General features: G+C 37.1%; 1 protein-coding gene across 2 annotated transcripts in view; it reads right to left on the minus strand.

Moving 5' to 3' along the window:
- FBXL4 (F-box and leucine rich repeat protein 4) overlaps positions 1–15,993 on the minus strand; it is a 57,464-nt gene that overhangs the window by 11,101 nt on the left and 30,370 nt on the right. For both annotated transcript variants that reach the window (XM_005483984.4, XM_074538546.1), the window contains exons 6-8: positions 15,043–15,256; positions 2,551–2,622; positions 1,276–1,588 (exon numbers count right to left, since the gene is read on the minus strand). In XM_005483984.4, coding sequence (XP_005484041.1) covers positions 1,276–1,588; positions 2,551–2,622; positions 15,043–15,256 — 599 coding nt within the window. The remainder of the gene's footprint in view (positions 1–1,275; positions 1,589–2,550; positions 2,623–15,042; positions 15,257–15,993) is intronic.

Below are 15,993 nucleotides of genomic sequence, written 5' to 3' on the forward strand. Positions count from 1 at the left end.
AGATTCTCTTAAAGATACACAAAACACAGTTACCCCTGGGGGGCATAAACATAACATATCTACAGCTTGAACTAGGTGGAGTTCAGGTTTTTTCTGTTCATATGTCTTTCCCACATTGGTCCAAAGGCAACTCTCTCAGTCAGAAGTGAGTAAAACTCTTCATCATTACTGAAGAGTGTACTGGAATGTCAATCTGAAGCCATATGGTAAATACTTTGAAATTATAAATGCTGATAAGAATAAATCCTTAAACTTGCTTGGAAAATTATCCATGTTGATGCTTTCAGTTCTGTGCAGTATCCCTCTCAACCTAAATGTAATATTTTCGTTACAATTATTAAACATTAGAAGTATACAGAGCAACTACTTTATTCCCTTTCATTTAAATATTCCTTTTTCCGCTATCCTGTGAAACTAAGTTGGTAAAAGCATGAAGAGTTTTCTCCCACACTGATGTCACAAACATCTCTGCTGTCCTACATTATTATAAAAAGAAAACCTCATATGCCACCATAAAAGAATAAATTCAGCATCACACAAAACTACACTTCTCAAAGTCCTTACTCAAGAGTTCAAAGTATATTTACTTTAGATCTCTAAAAATATTTTCAACTATGGAAACTGCAGAGGATTAGAAATTTCAGATTTGCTATGCTTTTTGACCCCCCATCACTTCCTTCCCACCTTACTAGAAAGTCTATTTAGGTTTTGTTTTTAATTACCCTTTCATCTTTAATAACTCAAATTCACTTACCAATAAAAGTGATGAAGAAATTCAGTATTGCATAGTATATAATATATATGATATAATATATAACAAATATTTATTGCACAAAAGCAAAATGTTTATTGATCACAGACTCATGCTATAAATACACTTTGTCACACTTCAAAGAAATAAAAATACAAACAAAAGTGGAAAGAATTATAAGAAATTTCATCTTCTGATAATCAAAAGAGAAAGGCTTCAGTTAAAAAAGCTGATGGTCATGAAAATAAAAGTTAGTGGAAAAAAATGTTGCACCTAAATTCCAGTTTAAGGAATTTATACTCAGCAGTCAAATTACACAGCTGGTATAAATCTACTGGCTTCTGAGTTGGAAATCATGCAGTGAGCTAAACGTCTCTCCTTTTTTTCACATGCTAAACCATAATTTTAAGAAATAATTATTTAACAAATATGTCTGGAAGACAGTTTGGTACTAAGGACTCCATTTTAGCTGAATGGCTTTTAAGACACCATACAATAAAACCAATACTTCCCCCTTGTCTTACCCAGTATATCCAGCTGCCGTAGGTGCGTGCAGTTGGCAGCGAGCTCCTCGATGTCAGTGTCACACACAGACCTGTTGGCCGTAAGGAAGAGCTTCTGCAGGTTGGGCAGTTTGCGTGCAAGGTTTGTGAAGCAGCCTGTGCTGCTCTGGAGTGTAGGACACCAACCAAGGTCAAGCTCTTCCAAAAGCTGGCAGCCCGAAGCCAACTCAGCGATCCCGCTTTCTGTTATGTTTTTACATCTCCACAAATCCAGACTGCGAAGCTTTTTGCATTTTGCTCCCATCATGCTTGCTATAAGGTCATAGTCTTCAATCTGCAAGGAAAGCAGACGCTCTGTCATGTGCAGCATCGTTCCAGACATACAGAGGTGTTTCAAGGTTTGCTTCCTAACACACATAACGCATCTGGCTCAAGCATTTGTCATTTCTAAAAATCGTTCATTGCGTGGTACAGTGAGATCTACTTTTATAAACGACAAAAATAAAATTAAATTCTTATAAACCCCAGAACTCAGCTGTTTTTAAATTCACTTAATACTGAGGATCAAACCGCACCAAAAGTTGTTTCTTTGAAGAAACTTTTTTTGCGCAGTTGTTTTCCCCTTTAAAGATGATTATAACAGCTTTTATGACCACAGGAAGTGCAACTACTGAAGAATGATTGAAGTACTAATTTCCATTTTAAGTTGATCAGTTGCTGCATCTCCTTACGAAAGTCTTATTAATTACTTGTTAAGTGATTACACATATAGAGAATGTCCAAAAACTTAGAAAAAGGCTGAAGAACTCTGAGAAAGCCTAGAAGCCATTTTAGGCCTACTTAGCTTTACTTTAGTACATAACCCTTACATATATGACCAAGAGGCATCATCTTGGACCTTCCAAAAGAGTAGAGTCTTGTATAAACCTCACATTTAACACAGCTTTGTGAAACAAACCCAGATTGGTTCCAAAGCGAGTGCACAGACACACACACACACAGAGACACACACAGAGACACACACAGACACACACACAGACACACACACAGACACACACACAGACACACACACACAGACACACACACAGACACACACACACAGACACACACACAGACACACACACACAGACACACACACAGACACACACACACAGACACACACACACAGACACACACACACACAGACACACACACACACAGACACACACACAGACACACACACACAGAGACACACACACACAGACACACACAGACACACACACACACAATCCCCCCACACTCTGAATGGTCACTCACCATGACACAGCTGCCCAGGCTGAGGTGCTGCAGCTCCGAGCAGAAGTTCAAGATACTGAGCAGGGCTGTTTGCTGCCACGGGGGAACACATCAGAAGGAAATACAGAAAGTGAAACAAAGAGAAGAGGTCAATTAGACATTAAAGGCTGTCACCACATTTCTTGAAATACAGCTCAAAACTCTTTCACAGGTGCCTCAAATGCCACTTAATGAGTCTCTGGGTACTTCACCCATTGATTGGCTTACAGAAATGGTAATCGTTACAAACCTTTATGCAAGTCCTCTGGATGGGCTTGTGTGCTGCCCTGAAGACACCCACACCCCACTGACCTATCTGCTCATGTCCCCCAGGAGAGCTGGTGAAGAGTGCAGCAAGATCAAATAACAGGCAAGGCCAGCCTGCAAACAGAGGGCTGGCCACACACCAGGAGAAGAGGGCAGGCTCTGACATTCTCCCATCAGCTGCAGCCTGATGGAGCTGCCAATAGAGCGGCACAGCACCAGGGCTGGGCTGGCGACTTCAATGTCAAAGGCGGCTCCGTGCTGACAAGGATGCTGACAGCCACTGAGCACTTGTCACTACTGTCACGCTGACTGAAACAGATACAATGGGTATTTTACACTCCTGTTCCTGCCATTTAAGGCTGCCATTCTTTGCAGAAAGTACTGCACATTGCTCAACCTGAAACTGACTGCAACATCAAATGCACCTTACAAAAGTGCACAGCTGGTCTGTTCCACAGAGGAAACTTTTACAGATTTTTTTACCTGTGTTTCTAAGATACAAAAAAGATCCTTCTGCATTGTCTGTAGACATATTTTGTTTTGTACTTGAAAATGCTCACAGTGTGAAAAAAAAAGAATATAATCTGGGATTCACATCACAAATACTTGCGCATCATAATTAAAACATCACTTCATTAGGACTTAGTGATCTACGTGGGCTTTAAAACAGGACTAGACCTCACAGCCTAGTTAACAACAAGAATATGAGCATTTCTACAGGATGTACAACAGTTTCTAATAGAAAAAAATCCAAGCAATATACAAGTGACAAAGTAATCTACTGCTATTAACTGTAATTACAACAAGAACACTAATCAACAATGTTCGTATGCAGGGGTAGTATAATTTATAGTTTCTTTAAATATAAATTTTCTTGTTTTCAGAAAGTTTATTGTAAAATGCTTTAGTTAATTTCCTCCATTACATTCCAATGGAACTTGGCAGAAAGATGATCCTTTGCCGTATCACCAAGAAGAAACATCTGATTCCTGGAAAGACTGGCAGACACAGAAGAGGGACATAGCATGGGGCATTCACAGAGACATTTCAGACATTTAATTTAGGTGTCTCCAAGGAGCAATTATAAATACCCAACACTTGACATGCTGAATCTTGATTCCAGCTTGGCCCTCTAAGATTTGATTTCCCAAAGGCAGCCTAAAAGTAGATATTAAGAGTAAGCCTTCCTCACATATATCTTGGTAGAAGTCCTACAAAGTCACTGTCCCTTGCTTGCTTGACTTTCATTCACTTTTTAAAGGAAAAGGTAGCTAGAGAATGGAATGCAAGCATTAAAAAGTCATTATTCAAGAGGTTATTAATAATATTTTAAGGTTGGTAAATGTGTAAATATCGAATTCATTTTAAATTGAACAGTTAAAAAGCAAATGGCTGATCTGGATCATGAAAGAGGAATAAACAAATAACTCAAAGAGAATGAGACACAGTCTTTCCTATTCAACTCAGTGAAAGCTATGAGCTTCAGAACCTACTCAGATGCACAAATTAAAAGCAAAATCCCCAAACCCCTGTCTCCAAAAATATTGGAGCTAAACAAATCAGCCTCTATCTGCACACAGAGCTCCAAACAAGGTTTCTGCAAGTATTCAGATGTCTCCACAGGAAAGCTGAATATATTGCTGCATTCTACCAAGTCTTTCAGTAATGGTTTCCAGATTGGAATTTAACCACTGGCCTTAAAGGATGGGAAACAGCAATCTCTTTCCTTACTTGACACAAACAGTACAAAAGTGAACAGTGACTCTGAACAGCTGGTAGGATGTGAGATCAATTCCATGCCTCTTCTGAGAGGGGTGAAATAGAGAGGAGGACTACCATTCATAGTTATCTTGATAGATAATTGAGCTCCATGTGTTAGCTTCAACAGGAATGTCATGGATCTCCCAGAGTACCTTTTTAGTCCCTCTCTTTTTCAAGACAGTCCTTCCTGTACTGCCATGCACTGAGGCTACATTTTCAAAGGTCTTTTCACAATCTATTACTTTAAACTATTATTTAAAAAACAAAAACAACTTTGGAAAAAAGCACTAGAAATCTGAGTAATAGAAGGGAGCTTGGTAGAACACCATGTCATACCATCACAAATCATGCCAAGTCAAGCCCAAGAGTAAACAACCACATACTCAACATTCATTTCACTGGCTATATTAATTCCTCTTCTAGGGCTCACACATGCCCACACACAGCAAACCAGATTTCCTTCAGACACAGTGTCTGTTCTTCTGTAACTGAGGTGGGCTTTGCATATGTCATGCAAGAAGAAAAAACCCTTTGTGCATGCCTAGCTGTGTCTCAGTCAGTTGAGAATCCAGGTGGCAAAAGACATGAAAATAGCAGGAGAGAATGGCAGCTCACAGAATCCATATGCACCCCACATAGGAGGATGATCATTGTAATAACCTGTCTGTGTCAAGCCATCTGTCAGTACCACAACATGAGCGACACCACTCCTACAGCAGCGAAGGAGAACAGCCAGGCAGTCACCCCATCCTGGAGCTCCAACAGGCCAACTTCCCAACGTCAGAGTGCTTCACAAGAGGAGCCTGAACCCGGAGTCTAACTTCACTTTCTTGGCCAAGCAGAGACATTCAAATCAAAGACTATCCATCTAACAACATTCTTCAGCCTGGCAGCCAAGACATTTATAGTTTGGAGATTTCTTGAGTTTTCCCTGAAACAAAGGCAAAGTTTAGCTTTGTACCTGCTCCCTTCTAAAGGGATTGAGAGAGAGTGGATGATTATAAAAACCCACCAAAAAAACCACTCTAGAAACAAACTTTAGATAAGATTTACTTTTGTTAAATGGAATCATGGCATCAGTGGTCTAAATTTCTTTTGCCATCCAAGCAAAACAAAATCTACCAAAATAATCAATTTTTATAAAATGCCACAGACAACAGAAAAAGTGAGTGAATAAAATGGTCTGCTCTATCCTCCATTCCCAGGAAAGAGGTTTTTAGATGAGGAAAACAGAGTGAAGAAGTTGTTTTCAGAGAGAAGACTGTGATGTCAAACTGATCAGAAAGATATGACAGTGCTGCTAAACACAACCTTACAGAGCATATTTCAGAAATATTTTAAGGCATAATAGTTAGTCATAAACCTCAGAAAAGGGGAAGATGGCCTGAAGCTTCTCTGAAATCTTTATATACAGGTACAACAAATGTCTCTCAGAAAGGACATCAACACAGCTGATCCTGGCTTGAACAGGAGATGAGATTACCATTTGAAATCCTACTTTTCTCCACACAGGACAGGTGACAGGTCTGTCCAAACATCAAAGTCCTTCCTCCACCCTGTAATACACACCTGGATACACACAATAATACTTACTGTGTTCTGTGCTGTGTGCATACTTTCATATAAACAGGTGGTATTGGACTGAATTGCCTCCTACCTGTCTTTGTAAAGGCCTTGGCCATCACAAAAGGTTTGACTTCGATGTTGTAAAAGTACTGCTGGTTTGAACAGACACCCCCCAGCACAAAAACCAAACACTGGTGCCAGAGCAATACACATGGCAAGACTGACTCTTGCTTGGCTTTTTCAGTTTGTTTTTTTTTTTCATTCATGATCCAGCAGAAAGCACAAATCATTTCTGATGTTCGTATGATAAAGAAAGCATCCAACAAATAGCCTGAGCTCAATGTCTGTTCAAACAGAAAACCCTTCTGTCTGTGACTCACCTGTGAAAGATGCACTTAGAACATTTAACTATTTACTCATTTACTTTGCAGTTTCATTGTCAAGTAGTTAGAGATTAAAAAATATAAAAAGGATTAAAAAATACAAATGATGCACTATAATATGGCTATCACATAACAACTCCACTACCATGCTACAAGGCATAAGTGCACCACAGTGTGACTCTGGAAGATTAAAGGAAGAGCTTAAGAAAAACAACATTTTGCTTTGGGCTAGAGAAGAAATAGTCTGCAGCTTTTAATTAACTTTCTATAGACAAATCTTGCAAGATGCTTTTAAATTTGTAACTGTTTTACTGGAGACAAACAACAGGTTGTTTCTTCTCCTTCTCAGAAGAACCATGTCTGACATAAATTAGGAATTCTTCCAGTCCCTCAATAAAACAAGAGTCTAAGTCTTTTAAAATACTTTCATTCTTCTGCAATTGTTTCTTCAAATTTTTCAGTGACGTTATTGCTAAGACAAAGGAATCTAAAAATTATCTTTAGATAATTAAAGACTGCTTCCTCCCTTCCCTTGCTTGCTATGTTTTTAATCAGAGTTACTAATTCTCCAGTTGACCTTTTTGTTGAAGAAAAAATTGGATTATATAGGATTTAATTTTGTATTTTTAACATTAAAAATCCAAGTTTCTAGTAGAAAATACTTCCCTCAATAGCCAGCTCCACAATCCTACCTCAATGAGGAGGGGTAAATGTGGTAAAGAGGAGGTAACTCTGCAGGGTGCTCTAAGTACTCTGTCTTCCTAAAACTATCAAAGTCAATGACTTTTCAATGAATTTCTTGAAATTCTTGGAACCCGAGATACTGAAAAAAAGAACTGGAGAACTGTGAAGGCCAAGCCAATGAAATCTGTGTCTCTCTCAAGCCCACCAATCACATCCACAATTCTCAGAAGCTGATTCCTTAGTAGAAAAATCAAAATATTCTTAGAACTGCACAGAAAGGCTCCTCTGTTCATGATCTGAGCAGAAGCTTCCCAAGCAGCAGCTTTTGTTCCCAAAAGGTTTAAATTTACAGCAAGGGATGCTGGAATTGGCATTGATTGAACTCACCCAGACAAACATACAACTGTGGGAACAGATTAGCCCAAAACATCTCTAACTTCAGCACACACACCATGAGTGCTACTTACTGTAGTTAAATTAAATTGTATTTTCAAGTATTTCACATATCAGTCCACCTTAAGCCAGTGAAATAGCATTCCATAGCTACCACACCAATAAAATTTTTGTCATACTAGAACTACCTGTATTAAAAACCCCAACCAACCAAACAAGGAAGTCCTCAAAAGAAACCAATTCTATTTCAATCTGAGTGCCAGTGCTGCTATAGAAATTTGTAATCACAAACACCCCCCATAAAAATGTAAAATACAATCTTGTTAAGAATGTCAAAAGCAATTAAAAATCTACAAAAATTCACAATTCTTATTTTTTCCTCCCTTTGGCATTATACAGCACTAAAAGAAAGCCAAAAATCAACTGTTTGGGTGAGGGGCTTTTCTTGGCACAGCCTTTGAAAGAACTAAGTCAGAAATTACTTGGCATCTGCTATTCTACCACAATGATTAAAAACCTCATTGGATGCAAAGCCAGAATTCTGTAAATTTCTACTGAGCCATGCCTTTTGGAAGGTACAACAGGGCAAGCCAATATTGCCTGTAAGGAAAAAAACAGTCTACTTCAGGAATTTCCAAGTATTGTACCTCTGCATCTAAAAATCTACAATCATGCTGCATAGTCCCTAAAAGCAATTTTTTTTTTAACAGAAAGGAGAATGTAATACATTAATAATGTAGAAAACCAAATGTAGGATAATGCTGAAATACAATTTTCATCTAAATCTGCTCCAACAAAGAAATTGTACAATATGATTTTCCCTCCCATTTTCCCCCACACGCACAGTATTTCAAAGCATCAAGATAATTTAAGTTCCAGACTTCTTGGTCTATGATATTTCAAAACAATTATGCTACAGATATGAGGTACTGTGAGTGGTTTATAGAGAGGAAATGCATGCTAATAAACATGTGAGAGTCAGTGGTTTAAACAGATGAAAAAAACCCACAAAATTAATTTTAGAAAATTACAAAGTACTAGCCTTAGTTTTCAGAAAAAGTTTTCATATCTATTGGTTGCCCAGAAAGCACTCATTTCCAAATTACTTCTAAGGTTTTGAGTTCTGAGGATAAACACCTATTCTCAGTAGCTTATTTTTTACAGAAAAAACCCACATGTGGGGATAGTAAACAAACATTCAATAACGCACGAAATACATAATACACTATTTCTTGAAACTGTACTTGCATCTAGAGGTCTACAGAGCTATTCAAGTTGATCACTGTCTATTGGTCTATTTGTCACTATATGTTAATTTTCAGCTAAATAAAATGTTACAGAAAATGTCGAGGAATCATATGTTACATTAGAACTAAATGGTGGCCAAATTTGTTTGAAGGCTTAAGTCCTTCAGTTCCCTGAGCTATTTCATGAGGAAACAAATAGAAGAGGTCACCTCACCCTTTACAGTGGTGTTTGTGTGGCCTTTTGGAAGAACGAGATGATGCCCACGAAGTCCCAGAGAGAGAGAGATATCCCCTGCAAGTATCCAATCACTTTGTGGCCAGAAATTATTATACCTCTTAAACAACATTAAACAATCCTTTCCTCAAATTTTCCAGATAAAAAAAGGTTGAGCTTTGTTACAAACTGAACTTCCTGCAACCTAGAAAAGCATATTAAGTTATGTACAGTATTTTATGTCCTTACACACACCCCTATGTAGAGTATCCTATACAGTATCACACATCAGAGAATCTCAGTCTTCTTTGTATCTATCCTCATGCCACAGCTACAGAATTAATAAGTTGCTACTAAACGAATTGTATTGACAGAAGAAATGTAGCATACAGACTCCTTCCAACTGGCCACAGTCAGAGATCAGGAACACAAAGCTCCCGGGTTAAATTCCCAATTAGTGTCATCAGCACTATGAGAATCACAGAAGAGCTAGGTGTGGGAAGAACTCCTGGAAACTGTTTAGCTCAGAGCACCTGGACCCAGCTCAGCTAGCATCTCCAAACTGACTGAAAAATGCTGGCAAGAGATGTAGGACCCAGTCCCTTTCCAGGATGAGCCCCCACCCTGTCCTTAAACACCACAATCACAAGGGTTATGCCCTCTGCCATTAATGCAGACAATTTTCTTTTATAGATTCCAAATAAACATGGCAGCAAATCATTTTCCTCCATACTAGAAGCTGGCATTAGAACAGGAATTCTATTCTCCCCAAGCATCCATCAGCTATCACCTTGGAAGATAAAACATGGAAAGAAACATGATGAAAAGGGAGACAATTGAAATGGATTCATTAAAAATCTGCTGTCCATATCTCCCTAATGCACATGGATTATAGGACCATTTCTGAGATATCATTTTTGAGACAGTGATAAAACTTCCGTCTCCAAAACTTTATAACACATTTAAAAACACTGATGCAACATGGACACTTGTAAGTGTGAGATAAGAGAAGAACAAGGTGGAATGAGCCTTATTAATGAGTGCAAGTGTAGCCTCTCAAAAGTCACAACAACCTGGCTCTTCAGAAACAGACCCAGTGTCACTTGCAAGCTGGGTTCAGAATATTCAGGGACACCTTTTTGTTCTCTGTGCCAGGGGCACAGCAGGGACTGGGACACAGCAACACAGCAATTACTGAATTAATTCAATGAAACTAATAGTCTCTGCAGTTAATTAAATTACTGTATTTTGATTTTGCTGTATTTGGTCAAATTATGTCCTCCCTTATGTCTGCAAATCTGTTTTACACCTTCATTCTTCCCCCTCACTTCACATTACAGGCTCAAACAACCAAATTCCACACTGTGAGCCTGACATGAAATCAAAAAGCACCATCAAGGCCCTGTATCCCACAATTGTCAGACTCAACTTGATTCCAAGAATCCACATTCCAGCTAGAGTCTTTCACCTTTTTTTTCCCCCCACTATTTGCTTGCAGCTCTTCATCCTAAAGATTCATACCCAAGCCAATGGAACTTTGCCCAAACTGAAAACCCTTTAAACAATACCTCTCAAAAGTATGATGCGACTCAGGGTATTTCTGAAAACACTGTAGGACATTTTTATGGCAGCATTAACTGTTATGTTGCTCACAGTATAAGAAAATAAGAGTTATTACATTTACTGCTATGATTCTTCTGCTTCTTTTTGGTATCCAAGATTTCCAGTGTCCTTTCTTGCAGCTGCCCAAGTTCCAAATTTGCTTTTGGTCAAAATTATCAGAGGTAAAAATTTATAAATACAACACTTTCTTTAAAATGTATGAAAAACAAAGCCCTTTGTCCATTGTAATTAGATTTGAATTTAGTTCATTTTGTATCTCAAATATAATTGCAATACCAACTTTACATTTTTTTTCCTTTACACATTAGAAAGATTTCAGAATATCATGCAATATGAAATATATAATCTTACATTAAAATTTACACCCATCAGTAAGAAGACTGACAAGTTCTTCTACTGTAATTTTGGCTTTGGTTTCTTAAAATACTTTTTTGGCTGCATGATTTATATGGACTAAATACTTCACAATAAGCATTCAATTAAGAAAATATTCCTGCTCAAGGATAAAGATGTGCATTGCCAAGTACTGTATACAATAATACATTGTTCATTGTATTCTTCAAAAGTATAAAGGCCAACAAGTGCTTTAGTCATGCTGTGAATACACTCTGAACACTAAGGAATTCTGTATCAGTAAATACTAATTCCTCCAGCACAAAAATCCCACAGGTATAACAGTGGTGTTGAGCACAAAGAAATTACATTTATAAAAAGTTGAGATCAGTTTCTCAAAGCAAAATACAAATTACTCAAGCATATACATAATCAAACAACCTTTAAGAACCTTTATTAATTAATTTAAAGCACTGGAAAAATGAGCCACATTTGGTGGGAAGGAGGATAGCCATGCAGGATACTTTTTTCACTAATTGAAAAGTTACTGAAAGTCACTGGACTTTCCTTCTTCTAACAGAAATGTTGAAATCATTCAAAGGTATTGGAAGCTTCAATTCAGAGGTTAGAAAAAAATTCTATACACAAAACCTCACACTCAATATGTCAAGGAAATAACATCACAGATGGCCTTAAGAATCAGCAGGGTTAAGACCAAAGACTACAACATTCTCCAGTGTTGCAGACAGCAACGTTCCAAAGCAGCAGTACACTGAGTAGCAAAACACCAGCCTTGCCCATTTCACTAAAAACATACACTTAAAAACTCCAGCTTTGATTGCAAAAACAATGACAAAAATTTTAAATACAAAACCTATTCAAAGAAAACAGCTAAAGAAGAAACTGTAATTACAATTGCTCAGACAACATAACTTTATTAATTTCATTAACTTTCCATTGTCCTCAAAATCTCTGCACCTAAAAAAAATTCATTAATAGTAGTCAGTGTTTCAGCAGAGTGTTTCCTTAGAATTTATCTATAAGTGTCACTGTAATCATATACATGGGAAAAGTACAACAAATACTTTAAATTTAGATGTTGAAAGAATTTTTTTCCTCTTTTTTAGTATTAAAAGTCAAAAAAGTAAAGGAAAAGGCTACAGCAGGACTTAGACTGCAAGAAAATCCTGGATCTGGGCAGGTACTTGGGAGTGTGTATGGGAGAAATACCATTTATTTTATTAAAATGTTAATTCTGTATTTTTTATCAAGCATAATAATGCAAAACCAGAAACAGCATTATTACATACTGACAAATAGCATCCTATGTTATTTAATCACGTCCAAATCCACAACCAAAAGAAAAAACTGTACTGTTTACCCAGATGTGCTCTAACACATGAAATTTTTGTAGTTTACTTTGGTCATTGCTTGGTTTAGGAAAAAAGCAAGCCCCTGAATTATTTAGGAAAACAGTCTAAATGAAATGAACAGATTTTTCTTTTGGTTTCTTCTTCTTGGATTTTGAAACAGAACTTTAACAGAGCACTGTATCAGCTCTGTTCTTATCACCTTCTTATTTTCTCATAATAAACACATACTTGTTATCAGTTTGCATTTTTTTCTTAGTGGATTCACAGCCTCATATTCTTTTCACTGAGCAGATCCAGTTGGCAACAATACAATGCCAAGTTCTTGGTTAATCATTAGCATTGTTCCTCTGTTTGCTCCTCAGAAGCTCCAACAATGAAGACAGCAGTAGAAATTTCACAAAAATCAAGAATACTAACAGCTCTTTGACAAGTTTTAGAGAAGTCTCAATCACTTGACAGCATGCTTGATCAATCTATCCTTTTTTGCATATAGCCATCACTTACTAACAAGATTTCTGTACCAGCTGAAAAGTACAGAAGGAATGGCAGCCTATTTTGTACAGATAACCAAAGGTTTGCACTAAGAGAAGCTCATATTGAGAAAAATAATGTTATTTCTACAAATCTGTAACTTTTGTAGTTCGAATGCTCTAATTCAAATCCTATGCCACATCTTCATTCTTTCCCTTTTATTTTTTGACCTGTGATCTACAATGTATATTGTTAAGTGGCTTCATATTAACAAGTGACACCCAAACATCATCTCAAATTTACCTATTTAAATTTCCAGATATTTCTCTTCCACTGTTTATTAGGAACAGTGCCTTTTGTTCAAATATGCATATAAAACAGAAGCACAATCTTGTATAAACTTGATTATGAATGAATGTTCTTGTCGGCTACAAGCTGCATGTCCATACACACGAAAGGGAGAAGTGAATCTTCACAATTAAGGGCTTCAAAGTCAGGAAACATTTACCCACACTCAGTTTAATTTCAAGCTCTGCTCAGCAAAGCAACAGCAGAGGAATGAGTTACCATTCACCTCAGAGTACATTTCATCTGCTGCACTAATACAAGCATGAAGCCTCAAACTTCAGAAGTTACCTGAGAATAATCAAGAAGATTCTGATCAACCAACAGTAAAAAATAAAAAAATTATACAATCACTACCTCTGATACAGTGATCTTTCCTGGATCTTAAAAAGCTTTGTGAATTAGAACGAATAATCAAAATGAAATAAAAAGATTTATCCAAGATTAACAAAGACTAGTATTGTAGAAACAAAACAGATACACCCAAGGCACCAATACAGTTTTATTCAAAAAAATGCAGGGCTCACCAGTTTTCTTTGTGAAAATAATAATTGTTTGAAGAAAATAATAATTTTTTGAAGAAAATAAAACTGCTTCAATACAGTGAGCAGCCACCACAAAGTCATGGTGACTGCACACCCCACAGTGAGCACCACTCACAGCAGGTAGATCACCCTTCAATCTAACTACCTTGTGTTACCCACTCCATTGCAGACACCTGGCTGGAACTCGGGCACAAACAAACTTAGGAGTCACCAAATAAAGATCAACAAGACCCAACTAACTCTAATACATATCAGGTGTGAACTGCTTATGAATGCAATATTGTAGTCTTAACTCCAGATGTCCCTTGCAATCTAGCTGACAGAACCTACTGCTCCAGCTTCATTCCCTTCATCAGATTAACTCCCCACACAATCCAGAGTCACAGCCTGACTTCTGTGCACCAAAAGCACAAACACAAGTAACACACACAACTAAACCCTTCTTAAAATGTTTAATCTAGAATTAGAAGCCAGGAAAAAAGCCTGCAGAGATATGGGATTGCCCCCATTCTGGCACAGCTTTTGCAACATAAAAGTAGAACAGCTTCCCGGTAAACCATGGTGGCAAGGTTGTAACACCTGAGTAATATAGCTACTGAGAGAGAATGGAATTTTTCTGATCCAAACTGCTAAGTTTATGAGGATACAATATTTGTAAAATGTAGCAAACCACAACAGACTTCTCAGCTACTTGCGGCACACAAACCCATTCTATCTTAGAGAGGAAATGTGTCGCAGCAAGCAGTAACAACTCTGATTTGGGCAAGTAACTGTATAAAGAGGTAATTTTTAGACTGTAAATGAGAAGTTTCATAAAAAACTTGTGTTCCGTGCCTCAATTACTGCTAATATCCAAAGACTGTAGGAATCTAGAAATTAGCAAATGATTTGAAAGGGGAGAATGGTGAAAATTAAAGGAAGTTACTAAACATGGTAATTTTACAATTGTATTTGCCAATACAGTTTGTCTAGAGTACATTTCAAAACACAAGAAAAGCTTTAAATTTGTAATTTTACCACATTGCTTAAAACAGGAGGTGAAAAGTTACCAACCTACCATGAAAGCTAAAACACACAGGCCAAAAGCTTTTCTGAAAATAAAAAACCATCCTCAGGTTTTTGAAACTACCTTTGGATTTTCTGAGTTTAGCTCTGAATTGACACTCAAAATACGAATTTACTTCTTCATTATTGGAAAAAACCAAACCCCAAACCAGCTTTATGAGGATTGAAATGCTTATTGCAAAGGCTGAAAATAGCTGTTCCTACCTCCACCTTCGTTCTGTAGAGAATGAGACGCTTTAGGCTGCCCACTTTGGCTATGTGGTTGAAAGCCTGAGGTGGTATTTTATCACATGATGAGAGATTTAATTCCTGAAGATTTGGACACATTTCAGTGATGACCTCCAAGCATGTTTCATTGAGGAAATGGCCACAAGACAACTCAAGACGTACTAGTTCAGAGCCACAGACTTTCAGGAACCTGTAAAAGAAGCCCATGTTTTAAGGGAAAAATTAACATACTTTCAGGTGAGAGTCTGAGTGCTGTCAAAATCTTAACCATGTAAACCAGGAAATAATTCCTTTCAACAAAGAAAAGACAATGGTCTCGATAATTCTGTTTTGGTTTAGGAAGTGAGAACATGCTTTGTTATTAACTCTGAGATAATGGAGCAAAGTAAAACACTGATCATATTTGAAATGTTTTAAAACAGTTGAAGCCAATTTTGACAATGGCCTACAAGTTTACACCAATAATTTCATATTTATCTCAGGAAGATCTGCAAATATAAAAATTGGGTTAAACAAATACTTTTAAACGGATTATCTATTCAGAATTGTTTTAAGACTTCCAGGAAAAAAAAATCTCATTCTTTTCATTAACAAGTCAGAATCAACACTTGCTAGCTGTTCTAGAACACAAATTCCTGAGGAATATATGGAATATATGACTTTCATTGGAATTATAAAAAATTAATATATCATATGAGAAAAGACCCAAAATGTAGAAACTTTGATGGTCTCTATACTTTGCTTTCCTGTCAGAGATCTTGTGTCAGAATCTCAAGCTCTTTTATCTCTAATCTGAGCTTTAACCAAAATGACATAAACTTAGTCCCTTTTCATTTCAAAGATAACCTTCAAACTATAAATTAACCACTAAGCTTGTAAGCTTGATATTTAAGAAGATTAAAAGCCCACACAATTGCCATGCTTATA

This window comes from Zonotrichia albicollis, chromosome 3 (genome assembly GCF_047830755.1).
Source record: "Zonotrichia albicollis isolate bZonAlb1 chromosome 3, bZonAlb1.hap1, whole genome shotgun sequence".
Lineage (NCBI taxonomy): Eukaryota > Metazoa > Chordata > Aves > Passeriformes > Passerellidae > Zonotrichia > Zonotrichia albicollis.